This window comes from Lepisosteus platostomus, chromosome 12 (genome assembly GCF_059453375.1).
Source record: "Lepisosteus platostomus isolate fLepPlt1 chromosome 12, fLepPlt1.hap1, whole genome shotgun sequence".
Lineage (NCBI taxonomy): Eukaryota > Metazoa > Chordata > Actinopteri > Semionotiformes > Lepisosteidae > Lepisosteus > Lepisosteus platostomus.
The window spans coordinates 43471920-43499826 of NC_142622.1; the positions used below are offsets into that span (position 1 = coordinate 43471920).

The 27907-nt window shown below is 44.4% G+C and overlaps 1 protein-coding gene across 2 annotated transcripts in view; it reads left to right on the forward strand.

Moving 5' to 3' along the window:
• The window catches only part of lars2 (leucyl-tRNA synthetase 2, mitochondrial), a 61311-nt gene extending 34974 nt beyond the window's left edge, over positions 1 to 26337 (forward strand). The window contains exons 13-21 of one of the 2 annotated variants that reach the window (XM_088602109.1): positions 5591 to 5689; positions 7166 to 7303; positions 7720 to 7823; positions 11111 to 11293; positions 11800 to 11969; positions 16087 to 16164; positions 16835 to 16946; positions 20976 to 21103; positions 23806 to 26337. In XM_088602109.1, coding sequence (XP_088458235.1) covers positions 5591 to 5689; positions 7166 to 7303; positions 7720 to 7823; positions 11111 to 11293; positions 11800 to 11969; positions 16087 to 16164; positions 16835 to 16946; positions 20976 to 21103; positions 23806 to 23985 — 1192 coding nt within the window. In that variant the 3' untranslated portion in view covers positions 23986 to 26337. Of the gene's footprint in view, positions 1 to 5590; positions 5690 to 7165; positions 7304 to 7719; positions 7824 to 11110; positions 11294 to 11799; positions 11970 to 16086; positions 16165 to 16575; positions 16784 to 16834; positions 16947 to 20975; positions 21104 to 23805 lie in introns of those variants that run through there. The other variant, XM_088602110.1, reaches the window with a different exon arrangement.
• Positions 26338 to 27907: the final 1570 nt, after the last annotated feature.

Here is a 27907-nt window from a genome sequence, read left to right on the forward strand (position 1 = left end):
TCCTTAATTATAATTTGGCATTTAGTAGAAAGATTAATCAAAATCACGGGACACATCGCATGTCCACTCTTCTAATTTCCAGAATGATGAACTCCTTACAGGTGTGTCTGCAGTTTGGAGGCATAAAGAGATTCATACTCAAGCGCATATTTTTTAATGAGATCGTCTTCGCTCTTGCCAGGACTTGAAGGGTCGGTTTTGGCTTCCTGGGTCCTGTTTTGTTGTTGCCTCTCTGCGCCTCTGTTTTGCGGTGCATTCTTGTGGTGTTCCCCCTGGGGACGTGGTTGTCTACACATAACGCGTAATCTATTGCATTTCAGGGGCAAAACGACGGAATTTGCTTCTACATTTATGTGTAAATCACTTTTTTTCCTCACAAAGTGTCCTTTTTTAGAAGCTAGTCCCTTGCGTATACAGTATGTCTCAGAAGAAGGTGCCACCAGCAGCGGGAGATGGGAATATGCTGTTTTGTGGACCCGTACTGTTCTGTGCTCGTTTAAAGCTAATAGCATAACACATATGGTTCACGCACAGAAAATCAATCTTGTTCGTGTATCATTGGAAAGAAAGATGTGACAGAATTTCTCCACTGAGATGCTATAAGTGCTTTAAAATGTTTTTGTGATGTGAAATAAACCAGTTCCATACAGGTTAAAATGTTTAACAATTTTGTGTAGGTATTTATGGATGTCTGTATAATCGCAAAGTGTAGGACGTAACATTCGCTGGAATTGTTTTGTTGGAATAGAACATTGTTCCTACAGTAGTGTCAGAGATAGACACTGCATTTAACTGCTGGTTTTTCATCAGTGAGTCCCAGTGCTGTACGTTCCTGTTTTGTAGCAGTAACTGCAGTGTATTAACCCTGGGGTTATTAGAATGTTTTTTTTTGTATTTGATACAATATCAGCTTTGTGGTAGTGGTAACAGCATATTAGGCTATTCCTGCTGTCTGGCGTTACCGAAAGAAATGGGTGCTGGGAGAGCAATTCACTAAAAAACAATTCAGTGCTCAGTGGCCTGTGTCTGTCGATCAATGTAGAACTGCAATCACAGATTCAGACGTGCTGCGCTTGAAAGATTGCCATTTACATATTGTGCGGGGAATCTGAATCGCTGCAGGTTTCCACTCACTTTCCACAGTGCAGTCTGCGACAGACAGGCAGACAGGCAGACAGGCAGACAGGCAGACAGGCAGACAGAAAATATAGTCTGCTGTGTGTTACAGGTGTGATAAGCACTGTTTTTGTCAGGGTTTTTAGATGAATTGAGAGATTGCATTTTGAATTTGGACATTTCTGACTTTGTTCAGACCTGATGCTTACTTATGTGCACTTGGCCTTGAAAAAAGGCCAAGCTGTCCTTTTTTCTCTAGTAGTGCAGCAACGGCAGTAGCTGATTCTAAGGCCGAATGAGAAATACCACAAAGTCAGTACAGGGCAGAGATAGTGGTGTCCAAGACAATAGCATGAGCTTTTCCTCAAGAAATATCAAAATTTCTATTGAAAAGATGCAGTGCAGATTCTTTTATCCATTTTAGGAAACATTGATTTTTCACGCCTTATGAAACAAGTAAGTCCTTTCCAACAACAAATCTCAGTTTCTTTTGCGTTCCAGCCAAGCACTGTAGTTTAAACAGCTTTTTTTTAAAAAATCTGTCAAAAAAAATATAATCTACATAAAAAAAGGAGCTACACTTAATTCTTGGAAAACGTGGAAAATGATTCCCTGGGTCAAGGGAGTGAAGTAACTCTGGTGCCTTTGTTCTACAAGGGCTATCAAGGCAAAAACAATCAGTTCTCTCATTTTCTTCTTGTGGCTCAATACTTTCAGGATAACCTACCCACCCCATCACAGCTGTTTTGTGGTTTAAGATGAGTAGTCTTCATCCTCTGTTCAGTGATTATGGCAGTGTGACAGAGATTTGCGTAGGCTGTTATGAAGAAAAGGCTCAAAAGTAAAACCTCACGCATTATTTTTTATCATGTTGTTTTTAATGAGGGACTTAAGTTTTTTCACATTAACATCTCCTTCCTCCTGTCCATAGTGATGACTGTAATTGCGGTGCTATCATTGTAAGCCTGTCAGTCTGCACGTATTCCTAGTGTTTGGTAACTCCTACGCCATTGCCTCATGCTTTAGGTTACCCGGATAGACATGTAGTCAGTTTTGGTCATTATACAATAGTTATCCTGCCATGCAGTTTTGGATCAGTATTGTGACTGGGCTGCTTTTTGGAAAGTCATAGTCCAGATCGTTGTAAGTTTATGTTGTAAATAGTTACAGGTGTGAGAGATTATTCTGAGTCTGTCCGTCAATATTTTTAGAATGAAACCCTCTGCTTAAACCACTGAACACATGCAAGGGTGGGAGGTGCAGCCGAACATGTCAGATCCCTGCCATGCAATAACCCTGTCTCTCCGTCGTCTGTGACGGTGCCAGACCAGTTGAAGTTAAGTGAAGGTAGACCAGTTAAGGGGTTACAGTTCGGCCCGGGAAACGATGAATTTTTCGCTGTAGCTTTAAAGGGAGAAGCAGATTCGGTCTCCCCTAGATTATTTATTCCTTTGCCTTAACAGTGCCAAGGTTAGGAGGGAGAAGTGTCGCGCTGCACAAAGGGCAGGCTAACGGAGGAAGCTGTAGGGTGAGGAAAAGGTGGGTTATGTGTCCAGTCAGAGGAGGAAGGTTCTCACACAGAGTTGGCCTCAGCCCTGCTTTCACTATTAAAGGTTAAAGGTTACAGCTCGCCACACTACCACGACAAGGGAGGTCTGCCGCAGTCCCCAAGAACTAGCGCAGGAAACAGACCTGAAGTTCCTGCGAGGGCAGGTGTTGAAACCCCAGATCAGGACCTTGTCTGGGTAAGCAGGTCCCTCACCTTGACCGGGTTCTGAGCACGGTGCGCCTTGGCAGGGTTTCTCGCCCATCTGCCTGCGGGGCTCAGGCCTAGCGTTCGCACTTCATTGCATAACTTTCCCTTCCCCGCGACTGCGCTCATAAATAAAATTATCCACTGTGAAGGTGAACATACAGTCTGTTCCTGGAACTGGTTCATATGACAGCCCTCTGTATTTTTAGTCTGCACAAAATTATAAGCATGAAATGCCTAATAAACACACACACACACACACACACATTTTTGTGTTTGTGGCTGGATTGTGTGTGGCTTAACCAAACGCATTAACTGTTTGCTTGGCTTTTCTCGCAAGCTTCTGCTCGCTGTTTCAAAAATCATCACCGTCAGTTGAAATCAAGGGAGGTGATATTAAAACGATAGTACTCCAGCCGTTTGATTTATGATAACGCATCAGGTTTTTGGTAACCATGCTACAAAGAAATTGGCGCTCTGGGAATGTTCCGGAACTGAAAACAATATGAATCTGTTCAGTCTGGGGCAAAGGTTGATTTCCGTGTAAGAAATGAGTACCTAAAATAAAACTGAAGAAGCAGAATGTCTACTGAGAGTGCTTATCGAGGAGTCACTTTGGAGTCACTGGGAGTTTTCCACTTGTCCTGCGGTTTCTTTATCTCTTTTGACTGCTGCGCGTACTGTCGCTGTTATTCCACTGGGAACACAGCCCTGTCTGCTGGGGAGGACAGACTGCAGGCAGCTTAATCTGAATAAATGTGTCCTGTCAAAACGTGCAAAGTCTGAACTCTTCCGGCACCCATTAGCAACACATCTAGACAAGAAGAGTGGAAATCCCAAAATGCATAAAGCAAGCAAAAAAAAAAAAAAGCATCAGCTTTTTAGTTTAAAGGATGTCTAACGTACAAAAGCTGCGACATGAGATGCTGCAGCACAGGGGGTTTCTGTGAAGAGAGGGGAGATAGCGTTTTGTTCAAATAAAGGATTCCCTTCCCTCGCCCTGACGTACGTCTGTCTGCCTCTTTTCAGGCAGTGCAGTAAAGAAGAAGGTTTACGTGTCTCCAGCAAAAGTTATTTTTTTAAAAGTGAATTTATTAGTCAAACTGATTCAAACCAGAGTATTTAATAGTAGCTGGCTCACTAGCTCCAAATTAATGATAATGCTTTATTAGCCCTATACAATTTCATGCGTTAGGAATTCATCTTTTTTTGCATACCCCAGCTTGCTCTCCATGAGACACAGACACACAGACAGGGAGAGAGCCTGGGGTCAGAGCGCAGGGTCAGCCATTGTATGGTGCCCCTGGAGCAGTTGGGGTTAAGGGCCTTGCTCAGGGGCCCAATGGAGTAGGATTCCTCTGCCGGCTGCGGGATTTGAACCAGCAACCTTCCAGCCACAGGCACAGATCCGCCCGTTGTCACAGCTTTAAGAAAAATACATTTTGCTTTGTAACTTTTATTTAGGGGAAGAATTTGTAGTTTCAATTTTTTTTTCCACGACTCTTCCTTCTTTTACACTTGTCTCATTGTATAAACAACTGTTAAGGCTTGAAAGAGTTAAACTGCTACACCTACTGGTTGCTAAGCAACCTCAAGGCCCTTTAGTTATGTAAAGGCAATGCACAGTGAATTGGATATTGCCAGTAAAGAGAATAATGTAACTGCTTTGCAGGTTAGCCGTAGAGATTATACAGGTCAAAAGGGTTGTGTCATGGCCTCTACTGTCGCATTATGAGAACGTTTTAATGGGTTCCTAATTGAATTAAAATAAAAGACAACAGAGACTGATTTTGTATGTTAATTGTTATAGGAGAAGATTTGTTCCTGAAAAGTCTGATAATTAATTGCATTGCTTAATTGTTTTGTTTTGTGTTCGAGTGGAGCTCTGCCCTAGTCCCTTGACACGAGCAGGGTGTTTCGCTGCTGGTTAATTAAAGATTAAGGGGCCGAAAAAAGCTTTTTATGTCAGCGTAGCGATATAGCAACGACAACAACGGGTTGGTCGCCGGGAACCTTACTGAAAGTTTTTCTGACGGCTGCCAGCTAGCGGCACTCTTCCCACTGGATCAGAACCTCCGGAGCCGGAGCACCAGTGCGATAACCAGGGGCACCACGATCTAGAGGGCGCAGTCATTCAGAGGAGACGTTAAACCAGACTCCTGACTACTTGGTGGCTGAAGATGCCACTGTTATTAAGAGTGCGAGTGGTGCCTCTGTCCTGGTTAAATTCTACTCTAGGCTTGCACAGTCTGACCTCACTTAAACTCTCCCTTAATTCCGCGGTCGAGGTCGTTTCCCTGCCTGACCCACCATACCGTGGTGCTGCTCACACTCGATGGCTGCCACTCGTCTCCCAGGTGGCGGCTGAGCCAGTCACGGATGAATTTGGTCCCCTTCTGTATACGTCATAAAACGCTGTGGTATCTCCCGGGGCGAAAAGTGCTACGTAAATGCAGATCACTTTAATAGAATTTGTGGCCTCACGTTGCAAGCCTCATGCAGGCGTGTGGAAAGCTGGTTCTGTCCCTTCCGTCTCGGGTGGGAAGCAGGTCACTAGTGTCAAGGCGTGCGAATCGCAAAGCAGCGTTGCCCCAGCTGGGATTCGTCCCGAGAGGAGTATGTGTGGAGCGCACCTCCGCCCACGCTGGTGTGGGAGCAGGTGGTTGGACGACTGATGAGTCGGGCGCTGGCGGTGATCACAGATGGGCCTCTTTCTCCAAGGTGTGCCGGCCCCGCAAGGAGAGAGACCGACACCATGGACACGTTCGTCGACTCCGCCTGGTACTATTTCAGATACACCGACCCTCACAACGGTCAGAGGTAAGGATCAGGCCAGGCCAGGCCAGGCACGGGACTCGGGACAGGGCTCAGCTGACGGTGCTCATGGCCTTCCTGTAGTGCTTCCTTGAAGACTTCACAACAGTCTCTCGGTAATAACTGATTTGGTAACAGCAGTATAAACTGCACGTACGTGATGCACCTTTATTTTAGGCAGCAGAGACAGGAGACGTATTTGTGGCCTGGGCACCTTTAATCCACTATGGGGAAAATCTGGCTGCGGAGATGAGGAACTCATCTTCATTATCTCTGACAGCACAAGTCAGATGAAGAGCCTGATACGGGGGGATTAATTCATAAGCGTTCCGAGTTTTTTATGCTTTCGGTGACCTTTGTTTAAATCTGGTTTAGCTGACGGCTAAGTGAGCCTGGTTTCACCTTCACTCCCGGGAAGATTATGTAACATTAGAAAAGCTGTTACACAATTCAGGATCCAGGTTAATAAACAACAACAAAGATGGGAGAGCTGTACAGAGCCAGGGGAATCTGTTGATTTTAGTAAGGACAGGCAGTATAGTTGGCTGGACTGAGTGAGAGGTGGGAAGAGGATCTCCAGGGTCATTTAACATGCAATAGTGGCCATGTGGCTCATCTTCAGTGATCTGCCCATTTCAGTGCAGTGAGCCACAAGAGGTAAGCATTAATATCCTGCTTAAACTGCACAGCGCCATTGATAGTTCTTCATCTGTGACTTCTGTGCAGTTTCCTTTCCCTTCCACATAGTTTTTTAATCAATTTTTATTGGGTCTCAGTGCATTGGGTTTGATGTGGAGGGTACCGTTGGTGCAGGCTGCCTGTGCTCCATTAGCATAGGATTAGAGTTCAGTCTGCTGTGGTGCCTTATTAAGCCCTTTGGGGTGGTTTTCTATTCCTATTACTGTATGGTATGTCCTCAGGTTTTAATTGATTAATGTCAACCCTGCTAGATGCCGGGTAGATAGACTAAGATTTTGTAGCTTAGTCCTGCTCATTTTGGAGCAAGACTGCCCTCTAGTGTTTATAGTGTGTTTTGTTCACTGTGGTGGCCAAACCCTCCAGTGATCCTTATATCTGAGTTGTCCTGCCATAGAACTCCAAATAAAATCACTGTATTATACTGTACATATTATTCATAATAACCTCCTAATCACAAATGCATATGTTCGACTGTACAGCAAAAATAAATCTTTGCTGTAGCTGTGGGCAGTGTTTCTGCTAACATTGCAAGTGCACTCACCTGGGAATCATGCTGTCAGACTGGTTCCATAGCCTCTCTGGTGTGGAGGAATGTCATACTATACTGAAGCAAACTAATATCAGCCTGACCGAGATTTTCAGAAGTTATTTTTACTTTTTGTTAACGTGATGCTTTTTTGGCCTTGAAGGATCCTTGCTATAGTTTACTGTTTCATGCAGAAAATGTTCCAGACTCTGAAATTCGCGTCTCACAACTCCTCGTTCACTCTTTTCGTTCTTTAGGCCCTTTGATCGGTCTCTTGCGGATTACTGGATGCCTGTGGATTTATATATCGGAGGCAAGGAGCATGCTGTCATGCACCTGTATTATGCCAGGTTTTTCAGCCACTTCTGCAGAGACAAGAACTTGGTTTCACACAGGTACGGTGAAATCGTTCATCACTCTACTCATTAATCTGACGTCGGCTTTGATGTCAAATGATAATAACATTTTGAACATCCCATGACCGTGTGACCGCATTGCAGAAATGGAGACGAGCTTTTAACTGCGTAGAAAATGTGAAAATAATTTGCATTTTTTTTACGCAAGTTATTCCTACAGATGAGAACCAAAACGGTCTGTCGGAGGACAGGAAGAAAACCAGAATCGCAGCTGATTTTATTTTGTGGTTTGGTATACGCAGCAGTGATTTGCCGTGAATGTACTGTAGATTCAGAGCAGCAGTTAAAACACTAGCGCCACGTGCTGCAGTTTGCCTGGCGCTTGTGGCTGGGGGATTTAGCTGCGATCTCAGTGGTGTTTGACTGGAGACGGGGGGTTCTGTTGTCTTTGGAAGGGAGCCTTTTCACAAGTTGCTGGTCCAGGGCCTCATCAAAGGGCAGACCTTCCGGCTGGCAGACAGCGGGCAGTACCTCAGGAGAGAGGACGTCGACTTCTCAGGTGAGCCCGGCCCGGGTGGGGCAGCGTCCGGGGCCGAGGGTACAGAGTTCCCCGTTTCTCGGGAGTGTAAAACTGTGCAGTCCAGTCCTTCCCAGAAGGGGCTGCTCAGATGTGAGTTCTAGCATGATTTGTAAGAAAGCAGAGCAACCTTTTCCCCACTTGTACAGCTTCCCAAGTAAACGCATGGCAGATATGGGACCTTTACATGTATCAGACAGCGGCCTCATCAATATCTGTGGCAAATTTTGAAAGAGACAAATATTCGAGTGTGAAAAGTAGTCAATAAACCAGTAAGTAAGAGCCACCCATATTGTCTAGTACAATTTACTGGAGAAAGGAAGCATTTTCAGACATTAAGTACCTTAAATTGAATATCTGGGCAAACTCACTTACCCCTTTCTTTTTAAGCAGCTTTCCTCATGAAAGGATGATGCATGAGGCTGCCGTTAGACTTGAATTTCCCTATCGTTGTGTGTGGTGTCTTGCAGAAAAGTAGACAGTCATCACTTCAGGGGGTGTATGGATCGCAGTGAAGACAAATGGACAATATTGTTCTCCCTAACCACTCTGTATAGGGTGTTTCCAAACATTTGAATGTTACTGGCTCCCAGTTAGAGATTTGTTCTATTTTTCATAACACTGACTTCTCATTCATAACCTTACATCTTGGACAGTGAGCCTGAAAGCACGCTGGCCAAATCCATGGTCATGCTCATCCTGATTCGTCTCTCTGATGTGCTTATTGCTTTTGCCCAAAGTGGAAAGAAAAAAAAGATTTAAAACAAACAAACATGGATGTTTTTTCTTAAGCTCCCATCTCCCAGGTCATATAAAATTGAGTTAGTAACTGACACTTAAAAAAGAAAAATAGTTGATTTGTTTTTTTCCATCAGTGTAGATTGTTTTTTCTTACTGGAATTGGTTTGTCAGTTGTCTAGCAACAGGATAAACATGCTCTTAAGTTATTCTATAACAGCAGCCGAAAATGAGAGCTATATTTGCTGTTTGAAATATCTGAACAAATTCAGATTCAGATAAGTTACTGCATCAAGCCACGATATTAAAGCAAGCAGGGCATCTTTAACATTCCCAGGACTGTTAAGTGTACTTTAGTTGGAGTGTATCTAGTAAAAACATATATCTAATATTATGTGTGAATTTCTGAAACGATTATATGCGCGAATGATCGCTACACTGGGTGATCATGGTTTATGCTGTATGGCATTTAGTATGTTGTGAATTTTGTGTACATTTGAGCCTAGAGGGGTCAGGTAATCTTGAGAAAAAACCTTTTCAAAATGTTCTTTTTTTAAAAAAAACTCTCGAATGAGTTTCTTTGCCCTTGTTAGATGATGTAAGCAGCAAAATTACTTCATAAAATATTTTCTCAAAAAGGAGAAAAAAAAACATTTTTTAAGACAGCCACCAGGCAGAAACTACTTGCTTCCCAAGTAATTCATGGAAAGTTTTAATGATTCCAGCAGAAATGGATTCTGCAAGGTCTGTGACTGTGATCTGGAGGACGAGACATAAGATCATAGGAAAGTCTACGAGAGGAGGCCTTTCTGCCAATTGAGCTTGTTTGGAATTTAGGATAGTCGGTCCAACACCACATACAGATTTTTCTTGAGAGTAAGCCAGAGTTTCTGCTTCAGGAGCTTGGCTGGGTAGTTTGTTCCAGACCCCCACAACCCTTCTGATAGGAATGTGCCTCCCTGTTCTCGGTTTTAAATGCTCTTCCCCGTAGCTTCCACTTGTATCCTCTTATACTTTTTCGATTGTTTCCGAACGAGTCGTGGTGAAGTGTTGCCCAGCGATCAGGCTTTGATTGGACTGTCTAATGTGGTTAAACTGCATTGATCATGGGGAATAAAGAGAGGAATCTACCCTGAGAGGGATTTACTGTGCAACGTGCTGCATTTTTCCCTGCACAGGAATGTGCTGACAGCACGTTAGTGTGTGAACCTGAAAAGAACAGGGCAGTGGTAGTCATGCTTAGATGGTGATGCCAACATTTAAGTTCATGATCACATTGTGCAGTAATCACTGCATCAGCTTATGAGTAGCAAAATTAGCTCCTTGTATCTAAGCAGCTGCAGCAATCAGTATTGGTTCAGTATTCCTTTGTGGTTTACATGCTAAATGGACAGCTCAAGTTATGAGAAATGTGTTCGAGTTTTGCATTTACTTTTTTAATTCAGTTTAGTATTATTAACAAACCTGTGACAAAAGCCCATGGCTGTATCTGCATTTGTAATATAAGCCAAATCGTAATTTTTTAAATGTTGTATAAATAGAGTTAATAAGTAATTACTGTGTTCTGTAGAGAAGGCAACCAGACAGGACATAATTATCTTTTTCATGTTTTAATGAAGGGTATGATTCGGTTAATAGCAACACAATAAGGAACAGCAAGACTCTGATTACGGAACGGTGCTTTTTGTCGTGCTTCTGAGGAGCAAAGAAAGAGCACAGCTGTGCCAGTAATATAATAGTATTATGGGGAAAAAGAAGGGATTGATTAAAAATTATTGTGAAAAATAAAACAGATTTATGCCTTTAAATGTATGTGATTTACCTACTGACAAAATATCACCAGTAATTTAAGGCTAATCTGAGCATGGTGTATGAATGTCACATCTTAAAATATTCACGATTTATTGTAGTTCTAAGAATTGTAACCTTGCCCTCGCACAGATACAGTGTTTCAGATCCAGTGTTTAATTTTCTAACAGAAATAAGGAAAATCAGGTTGTGTAAACCTGGCAAAAATGTATGTAGATAATTGTTACCAACTAAATTATTTCAGTTTTCTCCAGAACAGCATCTAAAAATCCTGCTTCTTTAAGCCAAGAGTGTCTTACTTCTTTTATGATTTCGAATCTTACTATTACTTTATAGTGTGTGGTACTAACACATACTTTAAAGTAAATTTTCAGGTACTGTACATGCCAAATGTGTGATTCTAGTCCTTTTTTAAGGGGTGTACAGTTTGCTTTAAGATGGTCCTGTACCTACAGAGCACCTTATACCACCCTGCCAGGCAATCAACATACTCGAACAGGAGCCGTAAACCTGCAGGCTCTCGGAGCGTCTTGACATCAGCCACTGATGGAGACTTCGGCCAGCTCCTGAATCGCCAGAGTAGTGAAGCTGAGCAGCGGCTTCCAGCCCGGAGGTCACCTGACCCCAGCAGGATAGGGCCCCCTGTGCTCTGTGGTGCTGCACAAGCCTGGGCAGGGCTGTAAACCCCCCTTGACCCCCCTGCTGCGCCCCTCGTCTTCCAGGCCCAGAGCCCGTGCAGGCCGGCACGGGGAGGAAGCTGCAGGTCACCTGGGAGAAGATGAGCAAGTCGAAGCACAACGGCCTGGACCCGCAGGAGGTGGTGAAGCAGTACGGGATCGACACCGTGCGCCTGTACATCCTCTACGCCGGCCCGCCCGAGCAGGACATCCTCTGGGATGTCAAGAGTGAGAGCGCCGTTTTCGTTTGGGGGTGTGGGGGCAGTTCGAACCTCCCGAACTGCCAGGCTCGCGGCGAGCTGGTCCAGAAAGACACCGGGGAGCTTGTGGGGAGGGTCTAATTACTCGTTTACTCAGCTGAATCTTTTGTACAAAGCGAATTACATTTAGACGCTGTTGTACAGCTGGATGGTTCACTAGGGTGGTTTGGGCGAAGAGCCTTCCTCCAAAATGTAAAGAAAGTGCAGTTCCTGTCGTGTCTCTCAGCAGTCCCTCTTTCCTGTGACAGTGTTCGTTCCAGTACTATCACAGGAAATTATTATTATTATTATTATTAAATAATAACAGTAAAGCCAGGGAGCCCAGTCTGTAGATTTCTGAGCTGTGACGGGACGGCACCGCAGGCGGGTCGGGTCACACAGGGGCGGGCCGAGAGCTCAGCCCGGGGTCTCAGCGGGAAAGGTCTGTCGCGCCTGGCACCGCGGGAACACGTCTCCTGTCTGACGGTCTTCCAGCGGACGCCATTCCCGGGGTGCTGCGCTGGCAGGCCCGCCTCTGGGCGCTGGTCACCAGGCTGGCGGACGCCCGCCGCACCGGGGGGGTCCCGGCTCCGCAGCTGCTGGGCGGCCAGGAGAAGGCGGAGGCCAGGAGAATCTGGGAGAACAAGAACTACGCGGTGTCGCAGGTCAGGACCGGCAGCCGTTTCTGCCTTGTGCGCTGTGCTCGTTTGTGAATGCTTTACCCGTTTATACCTTTTTATTGCAGTTGTGCAGCATCCAGTCGTCTCGGAATCGCTTGAGGGTAGTGCAGAGGCTCACAAACTGCAGCGTTTGACACGGTTAGATGTCACAACATTACATTCTTTCAGTCTTAGCCAGCAACCTTATCACCCTGCAGCTCACTGAAGCTCAGCAGGTGTGAGCCTGGTCAGTACCTGGAGGGGAGACTCCTGGGAGAAGCTCAGGTTGCTGCTCGAAGAGGTGTGACTGGGGCCAGCAGGGGGCGCTCATCCTGTGGTCTATGTGGGTCCTAGTGCCCCAGTATGGTGCTCTTCAGGTGAGACGTAAAACGGAGGTCCTGACTCTTTGTGGTCATTAAAAATCCCTGGGTGTTCCTCATAAAGACTAGGGGTGTAACCCCGGCGTCATGGCCAAATTTCCCCCTGGACTCCTAATAATCCCCATCTCTGGACTGGCTTCATCACTCTGCTCTCCTCCCCACTGAGAGCTGGTGTGTGGGGAGCGTTCTGGCGCACTATGGCTGCCGTCACATCATCCAGGTGGGGCTGTACACTGGTGGTGGTGGAGGGGGTCCCCATTACCTATAAAGCGCTTTTGAGTGGAGTGTCCAGAAAAGCACTGTTATATGTGTAAGCCATTATTATTAATTATTATGAGTTGTAAGGGCTCATTGCTCCCATGTGCCAGTGGGCTGTGAGCAGAGTATTGTCTGAGAGGTAGCCCACTGCACTACAGCATCTGTCTGCACTGCCTCCTCATGCAAGCTGAGCGAGGCTGGCTGAGTCGAGCCCCCTTCTGGTTTCGGTATCTTAGCAACTGGCCAAGTTGGTGGAACAGAGGAATTGACCACAAACCAGCCACCCATTATCAGTCCCCGATAACACAGAAAACAAATTATACAGGGAGAACCATGTCAGGGATGAAAGCATAATGAAATGTTCAATCAAAATGGCATTTAATAAAAATGTGTATTCAGAATTTTATACCCAGCAACAGAAGTAATGTTGTGACATCTAATTGCACTGAGAAATCGATTAGACACAGTTACATAGAAGATATGATGGGCTAAAATGCTGTTCCCCCTTTCGATTTTTCTTTCGGTATATTCTTGTTGCAGGAAATACAGTGAAAACCGTCCATCTCTAGTAGGTTCCAGCAGGTTGTTCTGTAACAACTGAGCTGAATAGCGTGACTGCTGGTCTGTTCCTGCAGGGGCTGAAAAGAGGAGAACATTGCAATTAATCGTACACAAAAACAAGGGAAGATATGAAAATGATACCAGGGAAAAAGGGGTGAAGAAAGTGATTTTTCAACATTTCTGCTCTTTTTTCCTCAAAAGGAAAATCTCAACTAAAAGTACAGAACAAATCAGCTTGGACTTTCGATGGGCACTGGATAAACAACCCATTTATTTTCTGATGTGTTGCAAACACTTCTCTCATTAAATTACATCAGTAGCAGTTTCACTTGAACATAAATGTGGCCTTTGTACTAGAACACAGTGACCTTTGGAGGACAAATAATATTAGAAACCCAGCTGAATTCCTTGCATGCTAGACATGGATATCTTTGGTTTTAAAATAGTAACACGGGTCAGTGACCTCACTACTTAACCAGTGCTGTGCGAAGTGACATTTAGTTTGTGAGCAGCTTTTAACTTCACCAGAGGCTCATAGAGACTCTTCTTTCTACTCAAGCTGGCAAGACTGTCAGGTGATTGTAAACAGCCATTCATTTTTATATTTTTAATACAAGAGTCATTATTTTAACATTAATGAAGACAGCAAAAGTTTTTATGTGCTCTTGAATATTCACAGTATGTAATATCACCCATGTTTTTGACAATTTACATAAAATCTCAGATCAAGTCATATTTATTTTGGCTTAATTTAGGAATAACACTTTCTCTACATGCCTGAACAAAGGGTAGAATAGGGCTGTAAATTTGCTAATGATTTGAAACATTGTAACAGTGTTTGATTGAGGTTTGATTGAGGTAATTAGTGGTGTACCACAGGGATCTGTACTGGGACCACTGCTCTTCCTGTTTTATATCAATGATCGAGATTCTGGCATAGTGAGTAAACTAATCAAGTTTGTGGATTACTTCAAAATCTGTGGATTGTGAAACACTGTAGAAGCAGCAGATTAAATACAAAAAAGATTTAGATCAGATTCAAGAGTTGGCTAATTTGTGACCATTCGTGTGTCATATATTCGAACATTAGAAGGTATCCGTAAAAATGAATCATTAATAATGATTCATAATGATATAAATTAAGAAAATAATGAATTGTTATTAAGCTAAATATTTTTCATAGAAATGCATATAAGATATTTTGTAACCCTCTTACATGTAACCAGTTTTATTAATTTGAAGAATAATAGAGAATTTTATAGGTCTCTCTAACTTTCCATCTTATTAAGACCAAAGAAATACTTCACTCAGTCCAACTGTTGTCCAAATAATGAGTTCATTTAGGTCCTGAATGGCTCAGGTAAAAGGAAGACCAGAAAACCTGGCTCTCTGGGCTTCAGCTTTCTGCAGTACCTACCTTTTCCAGTGGATGTCAGTAATGGCCCAGGGATTCTATGAAAACTGGGGCTTCTGGTGTGATTTAAACTGAACAAATAAAGTGAATTTAGTATCACTACATTCATGGTTTTCTGCTCTCAGCATGAGCAGAACCAATTTCTTTTAACATTTCAGAATTTACTGTCCCTTATCGACTTTACCTGTTTCTTACCTGTGGTAATGATGCTTTCTAGCAGCAAAGGAAGTATTTTATAACATTAATTTATCCCTTTTTTGTAGAGACTTCTTAAGCTTGATGAAAGCAAAAAACTTGAAGGTGTCTTATTTCTTAAACCAGGGGTGTTTATGTTCTTATGTCCCCAGCCTTGTTGATCATATTTGGCACCTATGCTTTATATTGCTTTATATTACTGAAATGTAAACGTACTGGTTTAGGCTTGGGCAAAATGACGGCCAGGTATCGCTTACAGCTTTTGATGAAAATAACATTTGAACCTGATTGTAAGTCTAACCTTATAAGTTAAGTGAGAAATGTCATTTTTTACAAATCTGTTTAAGGACAGCTAGTTGAAAGCAAAATAAGCAATGCCAAATTTTATATTTGGTGAAATTAGAAATCTGATTCTGGTCATAAATATTCGCCCGGATTACATTCTCAAGTTCCTCATTGGAATGGGAAAAAAACTTAAAAGGCCATAAATCAGTAAGCCTGCACTCAATTTTGAGGAAGCTTGATTAGCAAATCTGCAGGCTTTTGAGAAGTGAGATGTTACTAATTCAAGTGGCTTCCTCACAGACGCGGTATCGCACAGCTCCGTGTTCACTCTGGAGTCTGGGCTAGTGGGGGTTTCCGCTGATCTTGCTGCCTGCGATTTGATGTGGAGTTGAGTGCTGGGATCCCCTGTCAGTAGCACATTTGGACAGGAAATGGAATGCCACTGTCTTTTGTTCAGGCTGATTTCAGGGTGTATTTGTTTTGTCAGTCAGCTTTTGTGGCGTGGCAGGGAGGTTGTAAAGATAAGTCCGCTGAGAGTATCGCCTTTAAAGCACCGCTGTGTTATGTTCTGTACTGTTGTTAGTGAGACAAAGAGATATAGTCTGGCCTTGAAGCCTGCCCACATCTTGCGGTTTTGAGTTAACGCCGTTGCAAGGCAGTGATACAGTTGTAGGGCTTTTGAAACCTTAATCCTCCACTTTGACACCTTAAAAATAGCCGTCCCAGTCTTTCCCAAATGTGACTCCTGCAGTGATTCATTTCACCGAAGACCACTGACATCAGCCTTTTCATGGTGAAACATGTGGAGATGAAAAGATCATCTAAATCTGCAACCACTTTTTTTATCTGCGTGGGCAGAATGTGTGTTACAGCACCCTCTGTCTGTGGCTGCTGCAGTCCTGGTCATGCGTGTGTTAGCACACCAGTACCTGAAAATTATGCCTCTGAATTTAGAATTAGGTGCTGCTGAATGTCCTTCTGCTTTGGGAGCACGACAGTGATATTCCTTCACTGTTTTTTGTTCTTCCAGGTGACACATCACTTCACAGAGGACTTCCTGCTCAATGCTGCGATCTCTCGCCTCATGGGCCTAACCAACACGCTCTCTGTGAGTGGGATAGTGCACGAGTACCTTGTTTTGTGTTTGGGTGAGCGTGACAGTTGTAAGGCTAAGTGCATTGTGGTCCGGCTATTGTTTGGCAAGGCTCCAACGAGGAAGATAACACGTGCTGCTCATTACTGTTCACAACTCGCCTTGTTTGATTAGGACATAGATCCGGGGTGTCCAGCCCTGGTCCTGGAGAGCCCCAATCCAGTTAGTCTTAGAGCTCCCCTGTTTCCGAAGACTGGGAAGACCTGTAAATTACTGGAGTTCAGCAAGCCGTGTATTCAGTTAGGAGAACACTGGTCCTTACGGGCTGAGGGGCACCAAGATTTTGGTCCTTAATGATCTTTAAGTTACTGTTACGTAATAAATCACCTGCTTGACTGATTGCAATTCGTTGTTCCTCCCGTTTAGAAATTGGTGATGTAGTAGTGTTCTGTAACAGCTGCTGGACGGGGGCTCTCCAGGGCCAGCGTTGGAACGCCCCTGCTGTAGATCAGTTCGCCTCTATTGGCTGCCAGAGTCTGGCTCGTCCAAACTCCCTCTCCCCTCCGTGATGAGGACCTCGTCACGAGGTGTAAATCCGGGCTGGGTGGGGGTGAGAGACCACACGAAGAGATTCCAGTTGCCCGTTGGCGCAACTCCCTCACCGGGCTCTCGTGCCTCTCCGCAGCGCGTCTCCCCACGGGTGGTGCTGCACAGCGTGGAGTTTGAGGAGGCTCTGGCCGCCCTGTGCGTCATGACCGCTCCCATGGCCCCCCACCTGGCCTCCGAGCTCTGGGCAGGTGAGCGAACCGTCCCCTCTCCGAGGTCTTGTGCGTCGTGCCGCTCCTTGTTTTTAATGCCGTCTTTCCTGGCGCTGCCAAGCTCCCCGAGCGGGTTTTAGGAGGAAGGGCTGGGAGCATGGCTTTTCTGCCAGCAGCCATGTCACTCCCCCAAAACTCCCAGCTGGCCGTCCCCTGGAGCTCAGCAAATATGGGCCTGGCCAGTACCTGGAGGGGAGACTCCTGGGAGAAGCTCAGGTTGCTGCTGGAAGAGTGGGTCCAGTAGGGGGCGCTCACCCTGCCGTCTGTGTGGGTCCTAATGCCCCAGTATAGTGACGGGGACACTATACTGTAAAAAAGATGCCGTCACTCTGTTCTCCTCCCCACTGAGAGCAGGTGTGTGGGGAGCGTACTGGAGCACTCTGGCTGCCATTGCATCATCCATTATCCTGGCCGGTGGCGTCGCTCTCCCGTGCGACTGAGGCCGGGGGCAGGGCCGCTCAGGAAGGCTCGCAGCGTCTGACCTTGGCCTTTCCCCTGGAAATGGAAACCCCGCGCTGCGCTGGGGCACCAGCGAGGGCCCGGAGAGCCGTCACACTGCCCAGGATCAAAGCACAAACAGGGGGGTGGCAAAACAAGAGTGTGCATGTACATCCTGGTGTGGAAAAACGGGAAAATTGGAAACATCTGACCTGTATAGGTGCACCCAGCTTGTCTGAAAACTACAAATGCACCGTGATTTGGTGCGACACCTCTCCCCACGTCCGTAGCCCACTAAAAAAAAAAAGTAATAAGAATAATAAAAGAAGTCGTGGTTCTCGATGGCGAGCCGGCGATGAGAAGGATGTGGCATTGTTCATTCACTCTTCGCTCGTTGCTAGTCAAAACAACAATCCCTGGTCAGCTCAGCGCCCGGGGCAGCGCACAGCTGCGAGGACTGCGCTGTTTTCCACTCGGGGCACCCACAGTTCTCCACACACGCCACAGGACGGGGAAACGCAGATCCTTCCTGAAAGCCTCGCATCTCCGGAGTACAGCGACCCTGTTGTGAATTTTACAAAGGGGCGTGTGGAGTGGCCAGGGGTCCCACATCCAGGCCTCACGCTGGTCCCATTACTGACCAGAAACAAAGTTATGTTCACATGGCGAGAGTGAAGCTGCTGCTGCTTGGAGCCCACTGGGATCTGGCATTCGGACACCTGCCCTTTCCTTAAAAGGCTGATACACCGCGGATACTACTCCCTTGGCCCATGTTTTGTCATTTCTGAGTTTTGTTTACAGCCAGGCAAATGCAAAAAAAAAAAAGACTTGTGCACCGAACCCTGCAGATATATGTGGGTTTTTTTTTTATTTATTGTAGCTGTGACAGCTCTGATCCTAGCCCTGAAATCCATAAAACAGATAAGGAATGCCATTTAAGTCAACTGGTATGTTATAAAGGGATACAGGACCACATTTACTCTGGGCGTTTTCACCTCTGAATGTACTGCAGATCGTGGAGTATTGTCAGGTTAGGTCCAGTGCAAAAACTACAGTAGCAATGCAAACTATTCAGCATGCACGGTTTCTTATCGAGATCACCGGGAGCACTGGGCTGCTTTGAGGGCACTTCGTGGGTGTTGCATATTTGGAGTGATTGCAGCTAATTGGGAGTCGAGCAAAATCCTAACATCCCATTTTTAATATGTGCATTTTGGTTTTTTTTCCCAGATTCAGGCTCATTTGTGCTGTTTCTTATTCATTCCCATGTTCAGTGTGATTTGCATAGTTTAACAGTGATAGAGCACTGTTTTCATATTGGGGGCCAAGTTAACAGTACAGTTGGCTAATGCTACACGTTGTGGAGCTGCTAACATTCACAGTTTGGGGAATGTGTTATCTTGATGGAAATGCCCAGCCACGATTCGGCCTGTACCTATCCTGGCAACACCTCCTTTATCTTTTACCTCTTTATGTGAATATGACACGGTGTGTGAAAATGTTTAATAAATGGGTAGCTTATTAAGTATCATTGCATAGGATAATATATCAGAGCCCTGAGCTTTTGCGTTCACAAAGGTAACTGGCTACACATACAGACTGGCATTAACGTGAAAGGACAGTCTCAGGCATCGGAGTTTGTTGGCATTTTTGTGCTGTGCAGTGTTCTGAATTCAGAGCTTGTTAAATTCCTGCATGGAATTTCCCAGACACTGGAGTCTTGTGTTCATCTTGAATTCCGAGTAGACAGGATCCAGAGCTCCCAGGAGAAATTTCCTTCTCTTAACCTCCTGCTACAAGAAACTCCCTGTGTTTCTGTCTCGGCTTCAAGAGGATATGGGATTTTAAACAGCTCTGTTTTTGTTAACTCCTGAGAAGCGAGTAGAAGCCTGATCTGAAATTAGAAACTGTGGTGTTTGTGTATATATATTTGACTCTCAAACACAACCCCAGCTCCGCTAAACCTCTAAAATAGTGGAACTGTTTCTCTTAGAATACGCTGAATGGGCCACAGACTGCATTAGACACGTTCTCAATGTAAACTCTTTAATATAGTGAAGCCCTTATATTTGCACAGCTACCTCACGTTAGATTAATCATAATAATAATAATAATAATACTTGCTTGCACTTATATAGCGCTTTTCTGGACACTCCACTCAAAGCACTTTACAGGTAATGGGGATCCCCTCCAGCACCACCAGTGTGCAGCCCCGCCTGGAGCTAAGTTGGTAATGTTACTTTTAGGACTGTGAGCACAACACAACTTAGGAGCTGGGAGAAATGTTGACTTTTACACTTCCTGTCATATTAGCTGTATTGTATCGGTCCTGCTTCGGATTGTCTTTCTGTCCTGGATCCTACCACAGCACCCCAGCAGTCCTCTCCTCTGCCTGTGTCCTGTCCTGGTCCTTCTGGGCTGGGCCAGGGCAGCGGTACTGGACTGGTGCTCTCTTCCTCCCGGCTGTTCTCCGTCCCCTCCTTTGCGTTTCCTGCTGTCAAGGTGAAATCCCTTCCCTCGCCACCCCCTGCTCTTCTTGCTCATTTTCTTTCAGTATTTCACTATATTCCACGTGGATTTCTTCCCTTTCCCTGTCTCCCCTTTCTGCTCACAAAGCAGGCTGTCAGGTGAAGGTCCTCGTCTCCAGGGCCTGCTCGCCCTGTCTCTGTCACCTCCGTCTTGACTGTTTCATCTCCTTTACTGTCTTACTCCTGTATCTTCACCCTCGTCTGGCTGCGAGAGTCGATTTCCTCCTCGAACTCTGCTCTCTGTCTGCCTTTTCTTTGACTCCCTCGCAGCTCTCGACTGACAGATAAGTTCTGGCTCATTTGCTCTGCTTGGTGTCTTTGTTGCATGTCCAGCTTCATTTCCATTTAATTCATTTGACGTTATTTCATGTCAACTTCATGCAGATTGCAAATCACCCTGAATATGGCAGTCTGCAACACAGATGACTAACAGTGTGTGTGAACTCTGGTAAACAGGGTTCTAATGTCTTACCTTAAAGAATCACGTGTAATTACACCTCAGAGGTCTGTCTGCTTGATATCCCCAGCTCAGAATCATGTCCTACTGGTTAGACTTGGGAGATGATCATTAAATACTTGTTTTTCTAGACAATCTGACATTTCACTCTAGCCCCTGTACAAATCAGAGCTTCTAGGACTTATGTAGAAAAGGATCCATCTAACTGAAAGGCTTTCATGTAACTCTTCACTTTGGTTCAGCGCTAAATATTTTTCCAGTGAGATCATGTGTTGTGGAGTGATGACTGTCCTTCTCATACAGTAGGTCTGATGCTAGTTAACTACTCATGTGTGAAAACGACCGTTTCCAATCAAATTTAGGTGACTCATTCTGGGAGTGAGTGAAAACTGATTTTAGGCCACAGTTTCATAGTGTGTTGATTTATCTACATTGAACAAACAACATTACAATTCGTTCTTCCTCTGTTCTTACAGGTATTCCGTACTGTTTTACAACATGTCTTGAGAGGGCTGTTTCTGTGGCACCGGATTGATTGCCTGGGGCTCGGTGTGAGTGCGATGCCTTATTGACTGTGTTCCACAGGTATGTCGCAGGTGAAGAACAGACTGTCCCATGGCCTGCAGTGGGACTCTCATGTGTTGCAGCAGGACTGGCCCAGTGTGGACCCAGAATACCTCCAAACTCCCGACACGGTGGAAGTCTCTGTCAGGGTGAGATCAAACAAGCCTGTCCACGCAGAGCTGGCTGTAGAGTGGCCCTTCTCCTTCTCCTTGCACAATTGCACAGTCTGTCACTGACCAGGTCATGTATGATTTTCAGATTTCAGTAGAGATAGGCTTGGTTTGTTTTTTCAATATACTCCATATTCAAGTGATGCTTTAAAGTGACACTATTGCAAATGTTCTTGTACCTATATATATATATTTGGTGATTGGATCAGATCTTATTGGTGTCTGATTGAAAGAGGGCGTTTCAAAGATTAGACTTCTTGTTACAGTATCACGATAGAAGTCAAGCTTCCTAAGCTTTTCTTCTTAGTATTAATAAACAGCGGAGTTACTTTGGAGCAGTAACCAGGATGATTGAACACTGGACATCTGCCTTCTAGAGTGTAAAGATGTGGTGAGAGAAAAGGGCCCATTAAGGTCTGCTTTTTACTGAGGGAAGCATTGTTTGATGCGGTTCAGCACAAGTTTGGTTTATTGCTTCCCTTGTAATTGTTTTTGATTAACATGACTTTCCTGGTGTCCTAAGATGGTGACGACACTGGCTTTCCTCAGTCCCACTTCCTGAGCCTTTTTCCCATGGGGCATTCTTCCACTGGCCTGGAAATCGTGTCCATCCTGTTCGCTGCTTGTTTGTAAACTGCAGATGAGGGTCTTCAGTGTTAAAACGGATTGCGCAGCACGTTTAACAGGAGGTTAGACTGGAACCTTTACAATGTCCCTTAACAGCCTCCTAAGAAGCTCAGTCTTAAGAACGTTGTCAAGAGTGTGTAGAGGAGTGAATCATCAAACAGCAAATCATTTTTTCCTTTAGAGAAGTCGAGCCATGCCGCAGTCTAAAATACATGTCTTGCTTCTGTATTTCATTCATTTCTGTATTAAAAATAAAGTAACGTTTCACGGCTCTGTAGACATGGAAGGACTGGGAGCGTTTCTGATGATGCTGTGCAGATCTTTAGTTTTTTATTTACCTGTGTGGCTGATCAGTCAGATGATCCCATGGTGAGGCTGGGGGAGGGGTCAGTGAAATCCTGATCAAAGCCATAGGAGTATCAGAGAGGACAGAGTGTGTTAATGAATGGCTTCATCCCCTGCCTGTCCTCAGATACTCATATTGCATGTGCACATTCGCACTGGCACACAGACACACACCACCTCACACACTCACACTCACACAAACACACGCCAGCTCACACACTCACGCAGACACACGCCAGCTCACACAAACTCACACACACAGAAAGACACACAGCAGGAGTGCTGAATCCATATTTGTTTCCTTTCAGTTTCTGTGTATTAAATACAGTTGGGTTGTCTGTGGGTTCCATAAGGATTTATTAAACGGGACTATGTGATTTACAGAATTCAGGGAATTGTTGTTCTGCCCTCGGTTTAGTTCTAGTACTATGTGTTTAACTCCACATACAACACCATCAATGTCATTCTGACGTTTTTTCACTCACTTAATTTACCTCAGATGAATAACGCTTGGGCTGTTCAGTTCCTGGATCGGTAAATCATTCTCTTCAGCTCTTGATCTTTAATGTGTTACGTTCATATGAGAAACCTTGAAGAGATTTTTAAATTCCTAGGTGAAATGTGTAATTTTAATTTCAAGAGACACCAGTCAGACAATCTCTTTCACATTCTAGCTCCATGAGGTGATCCATGCAGTTTTATTTCATTTATCGACTGCCAGCATTCTTGGAGAGGCTTATTCAAAGAATGTGGCCAGTGATCGCATATCAAAGCTTTGGGTTTTAATCAGATTCTACACAGTTAATCTCTTCCAAGATCGCAGGCCTCACAGACACCTGTCCTGTAATGTAGAGCCAAAGATGAAACGGTCTGAAACACTGTTCTAGTGAAAGGGCTTCTAGTGGGATGAAATTTGCACTCTAGTGGGACAGTGGAAGTGGTTTAGTTTCAGAGGCCCTTTAATTAGGCTTTCAGATTGTACCACAGGCCCTCCAGATAGCCAGTGTGGCAGAGCTTCTCCTTCTGCATCTGGTAACCGATTATGTGCAGTCAGTGGCTGAGGGGCTTGTTTAAACCACAGCGGCTTTTCAGGGAATTCTTTGCTCTTAAATGGAATAAAGGCGGGATACCTCAAATTAAAAAGAAAATCTCCCACATCGACTCTGACGGAGTTTGATAATGATTTAACTTGTCTTGAGAAAAAGCGAATTTTGATATTTTTAGCAGCAGAAACATTTCCACAAATAACTTGTGGAATAAAGGACTGTACAGCCAGTCAAGTATGAGTAAGTAAGAATATGTTTTTCATTTTGTTTTTCAGTTGACTTTCATGTGTTCGCTGACATGCAGGCCTGACAAGGGGGTTGTTTTACTGTTTCATACCGTTCACCAAACTGTCAAGAGCTGTTAGTCCTCCAATTTAGCGTAGCCCAAGTTTCAGAATTTATAGAAGTCTCAATGCTTTTCAACGCCAGCTGGAGGGTTTTAAAAAATCCTGGCTTTGTCTGGGTATTATCCCCAGGCTCACAGTGTGTCCATGGAGACCTGCGGGAAGCTCAGAGAGGCCGGGGCTCTGACATCAGTTTTTTCCAGTCGGTTAGATGTCCCTGCCCGGACGGTTGCAGGGTTTTCAGGGCAGGGAAATGTGAACGTCTGGGTGACGGCAGCTGCCCTGTGGCTCACACCGCGGTTCCCCCTTCTGTCCCCAGATTAACAACAAAGCGTACGGCTCGGTGAGCGTGCCCCTGGGGGCGTCCAGGAATCAGGACGAAGTCCGCGAGCTGGTCCTCAGGAGCCAGGTGGGCGTCCAGCATCTGAAGGAGAGGACCATCAGGAAGGCCATCCTGTCACCCCGGGCTGCACTCATCAACTTCCTGGTGGAGGACTGAGACAAACCAATCCCTTTCGAAAGGCCAGGCCGCCGTTGGGTCAAGACGGGTCTCTGTGGTTCCGTTTTTTTGTTTCCTGCAGAAAATTGAGCTTTCTTTTACAAAAGCACTGAGCTAATCATCCCCCCCACCCCCCAACAAAAATATATTTTTTTCTTGTTAGCATGTCGGAATGCTTTTGTATTCTCTTCTGCGTGAGCCCCCAAGTCAGGCTTACTGACTCCCGCACATCTATGCACTGGTTAAAGGTTCCTCTTTTTCTGGAGTCTGGCGTGATGTTACTTTGCTTAACGTGTGAGTTTCATCCACATATTGTGTGGACAAAGAGATTCATCCAGGAGACCCGTCAACTATAGGGACTAGGAACGAACACTTCTTTTTTGAAATATATTTGTGATGTCATGTGATGAGAAAGAGTAATGTAAAAACCTGCGATTTTTTAAAACAAAATACATCTGCCAACTTACTCGTTCCAGAATTCTTTTCTTAAAATGGAAAATCACCTGAAATATGTGCTGCCTCACGCTCTGTATCGGATCACGTCGTGACCTTCATCTTTGGGACCACGCTGAGTTGTTCCCTGACCCTGCCTGGGTGCTGGAATTGGGATTGTGGGATTGTGGGATTGGTCCGCCCCTCTGTCCAATGAGAAGGGACTCATACCTGCTTTCGCTAGAGGGCGACTTTCAGCTCCTGCCTCCTGGGATTGCAGTCCACTTTGTGACAGTGACAAATGGGGTGTAAAAAAATGGCCAAGAAGAAAAAATAAACGGCTTTTTTTTTTTTTTTTGCATGGCGCCTTCTCACAGTTGTTGAAGTTCATTTTCTATTAACAAATGACGGCAAAAAAAAACGCTTCGTTTGGGAGCGTTTTTAGAAATATTTCACAGATTTCAAGGAGAAATTTAAAGAGATTTTAGGCTCTGCTTTTTCAGTTGAAGCAAACCCACAAAAAAAAAACCTTCAAAACTTTCCTTCTGTTCCAGTCTTGATCCAAGTTTGCCGAAAAAGCAATTTCGCACTTGGGGAAGGTTTTGGCTCCTGGCTGCTTTTAAGAACTGAGTCATTCTACCACAGCTGTGTACTGTACTCGTGTGACTTTATGGAACCGACAGTCAAATGGAAGCAGATCTGGGAACATTTTAAATCTAAGCAATGCTGATGAGTCATTGAATTTGGAGGTTTTTCTACCTTGTACTCCCATCAGATCTCAGAATTTTAAGTTACTAAAACATTAAAGTTAACTTTCCTTAGTGCATGAACCTCCTGTGTCCTCATCCTCTGCTTTTTTAATACCGCACGTGAAATAGAGATTTTTGTAAAAAGGTACACTGAAGACTGAAAGAAACCTCAATAGCACATGCAGTGGTTCCTGCCAGGTTTTTATATAGGCAATTCTAAATGAAGGATTCAGCAGTGACTAAACTGGCTGTCTGCTTCCGTTCTGCCCATTTCTGTATTTTGGTCATCACTCGATTAATAACAAGATCAAGCCGGTGATTGTTGTATGAATCTCAGTACCTCATCCAGTCAGTAGATTGCGGAGAATTAGAAGAACTTTGACACACTCCTTTTCTTTAACTTACGATTCTTCATTTAAAAGCCAGGGCATATGTGAGCTCTCTTTAACCTGCACTCTGTATTAAAATTTCTCATTTTGGTTTTTGTGCAGTTTAAAATGGCCTGCTGTTCTGAGAACATTTGACTGTATAGCTTCCCTTTTTTTTTCCTGTATTTAAATTGCCGTGAGCATAATACTGAAATGTGGGCAGATTGCAATTATAATGCAAGGATATAAACAGCAGAGTGCATTTCAGAAAATGCATGCATGCCATTCTATATAGCTTTAAACCTAACTCCATGGCTTGCTGTAAATAATCATCTGATTATACCTATTAAGGCTGGAGCAGAATGCACCTCCGGGGCAAGTCTGATTCATATAGAGACTGAAGAATGTCAATAACAAGGTACAGGGCATCATATTTGCAATGAGGCATCCCTAAGCTGGGTAGAATAATCTGTCCTCGCTGTTAAATTACTAATTGTATTTTGCGTTTATTTAGAGTCAGCTGACTGTTCAGCCTTGAAATTCTGTCATTACTTCAGCGTGCTATTGATTTGCAACAGCTTGCCTGAAACGCCTTGGGTGTGTGTTCTTTTTAATCAGAACCACTCAGCTTACAGTCGCCAACTCCAGGCTTTCTAAGCAGTGTGTAGTAATTTGGTTGATGCTAAGTTACGGGGTTTCTTTGATAAACAGTAATTTAGATTTTTACTTTGTGCTGCGGGTGTTGAGTGCACGGTTATGCAAAATAAAGGAAAACTTAATAATTAACACAGATCCCCCTCAAATACAGTGTTTATCTTTATTTCTCAACAGAAATTGCCCTCCTCTTTCTCCCAGCTCATTGTGTGCAGGAGATTCATAGTGCACCAGAGCTCTTCATCAGAAAACTCAGCCCAGGCAAGGAATCCAGTTCACTTGTGCTGAAATATGTATATTTTTAAATTACCACCTACTGGTCCACCACTACTGGTGGTCCAAGAGACCTACTGGTCTCTTGAAACAGTAACAGGGTGGTCTCCCATCCCAGTACTGACCAGGACCCGATCTGTAAAGATCAGGCCAGTGATATGCATTTGCTTCAGAATGTGCATGAGAAAAGGAAGGGTAGACAAGACTAAAAAAAGTGGGCACGATATCATGATGGTTTGCTCTGTCATATGTTTGCCTGTGCTAAACACCCACCCTTATTTTCTAAAAGAAACGTCCAAAATGCATTACTTTCAGAAATACAAACTTAAGCAGCTTAAGCCAACTTCTGAGTATGTGACTGCTGCCCTCTGCCAGAATAAACTGCCCCTTTGAGTCAAATTGGATTTGACACTGGGGCTTCACACTGAAGGTTTAATTATCACTTTAAGAGCTATCTCCAAGACAACAAGAACGACGATCGTTTTCCAAGTTTACATTTTGTGATGCACTGGGTCTGATGAAAATTGCCGCGTTCAAGTTGTAATTTGGTGGAAAAGCAAAGCAATTTTAACAGAGAGAAGTCTTTCATGAGCTGGGTGGGGTACTCTAGTTAGAAGATTTTGGTATATTGCCCCCGTTTCACAATTTGACTATTATATAGCAGAGACTGGATATTAAGTAACTTGTCATCCCTGGCTATTTGTGATGGTAAGATTGCACAATAAAGCTTCATTGTTTTACAATCAGCATTCTGGGGAAACTGTTACACACATGCAGTGTTTATTATTAGACACTGCAGCCACTCATTCTTTCCTGTTATGCTTTCGCACTCAGAAACACTGCCTCTGTTGCTTGCTCTCTGCTCCGCATCGCACTCCTGTTTATACTACACGTAGGCAGTGTGATACATGATTTTAAAAAACACTGGTACCCTTATTCTTCCATTTCCTAGTGATCACGTGGAAAGAAACAGCTTTTTTCGGTTTTCTCCAGCAACAGGTTCAGTCAAAGAATGATCAATACAAGATCTCTAGAAAGTATTGAAAGCATGAGACCAGTTCTTCCAGTTCTCAAATCACCCTAAATAAGTACAGCGCCCTACAGTGAAGCACCAACTACATGAGGTATGTGGCAGATGCACGTCAACGTGCAAGAATAATTTCGAAGCTGCAGTATTTTACCTGAACGAGCTGTGTGTGAAGTGAGAAGTCTTGTCGTTCCTCCATCTCTTGATTTTACTCTTGCCTCTTATTACGCTTTACGTTTCTGTTCATTTCGTGTTCAAACAGCGGAAATAAAGGAAACGCTACTGCAAAGCGTCCAGACACATGTAAACCACGTTGTTGACATACCGTTGTTTGACTTAGGTTTTCACGTTCTAGTGAGAATAAGAGGCAGTGATACCTGTTCAGGTACTCAAGTCCTTGACAAAAACAAATTGCATGG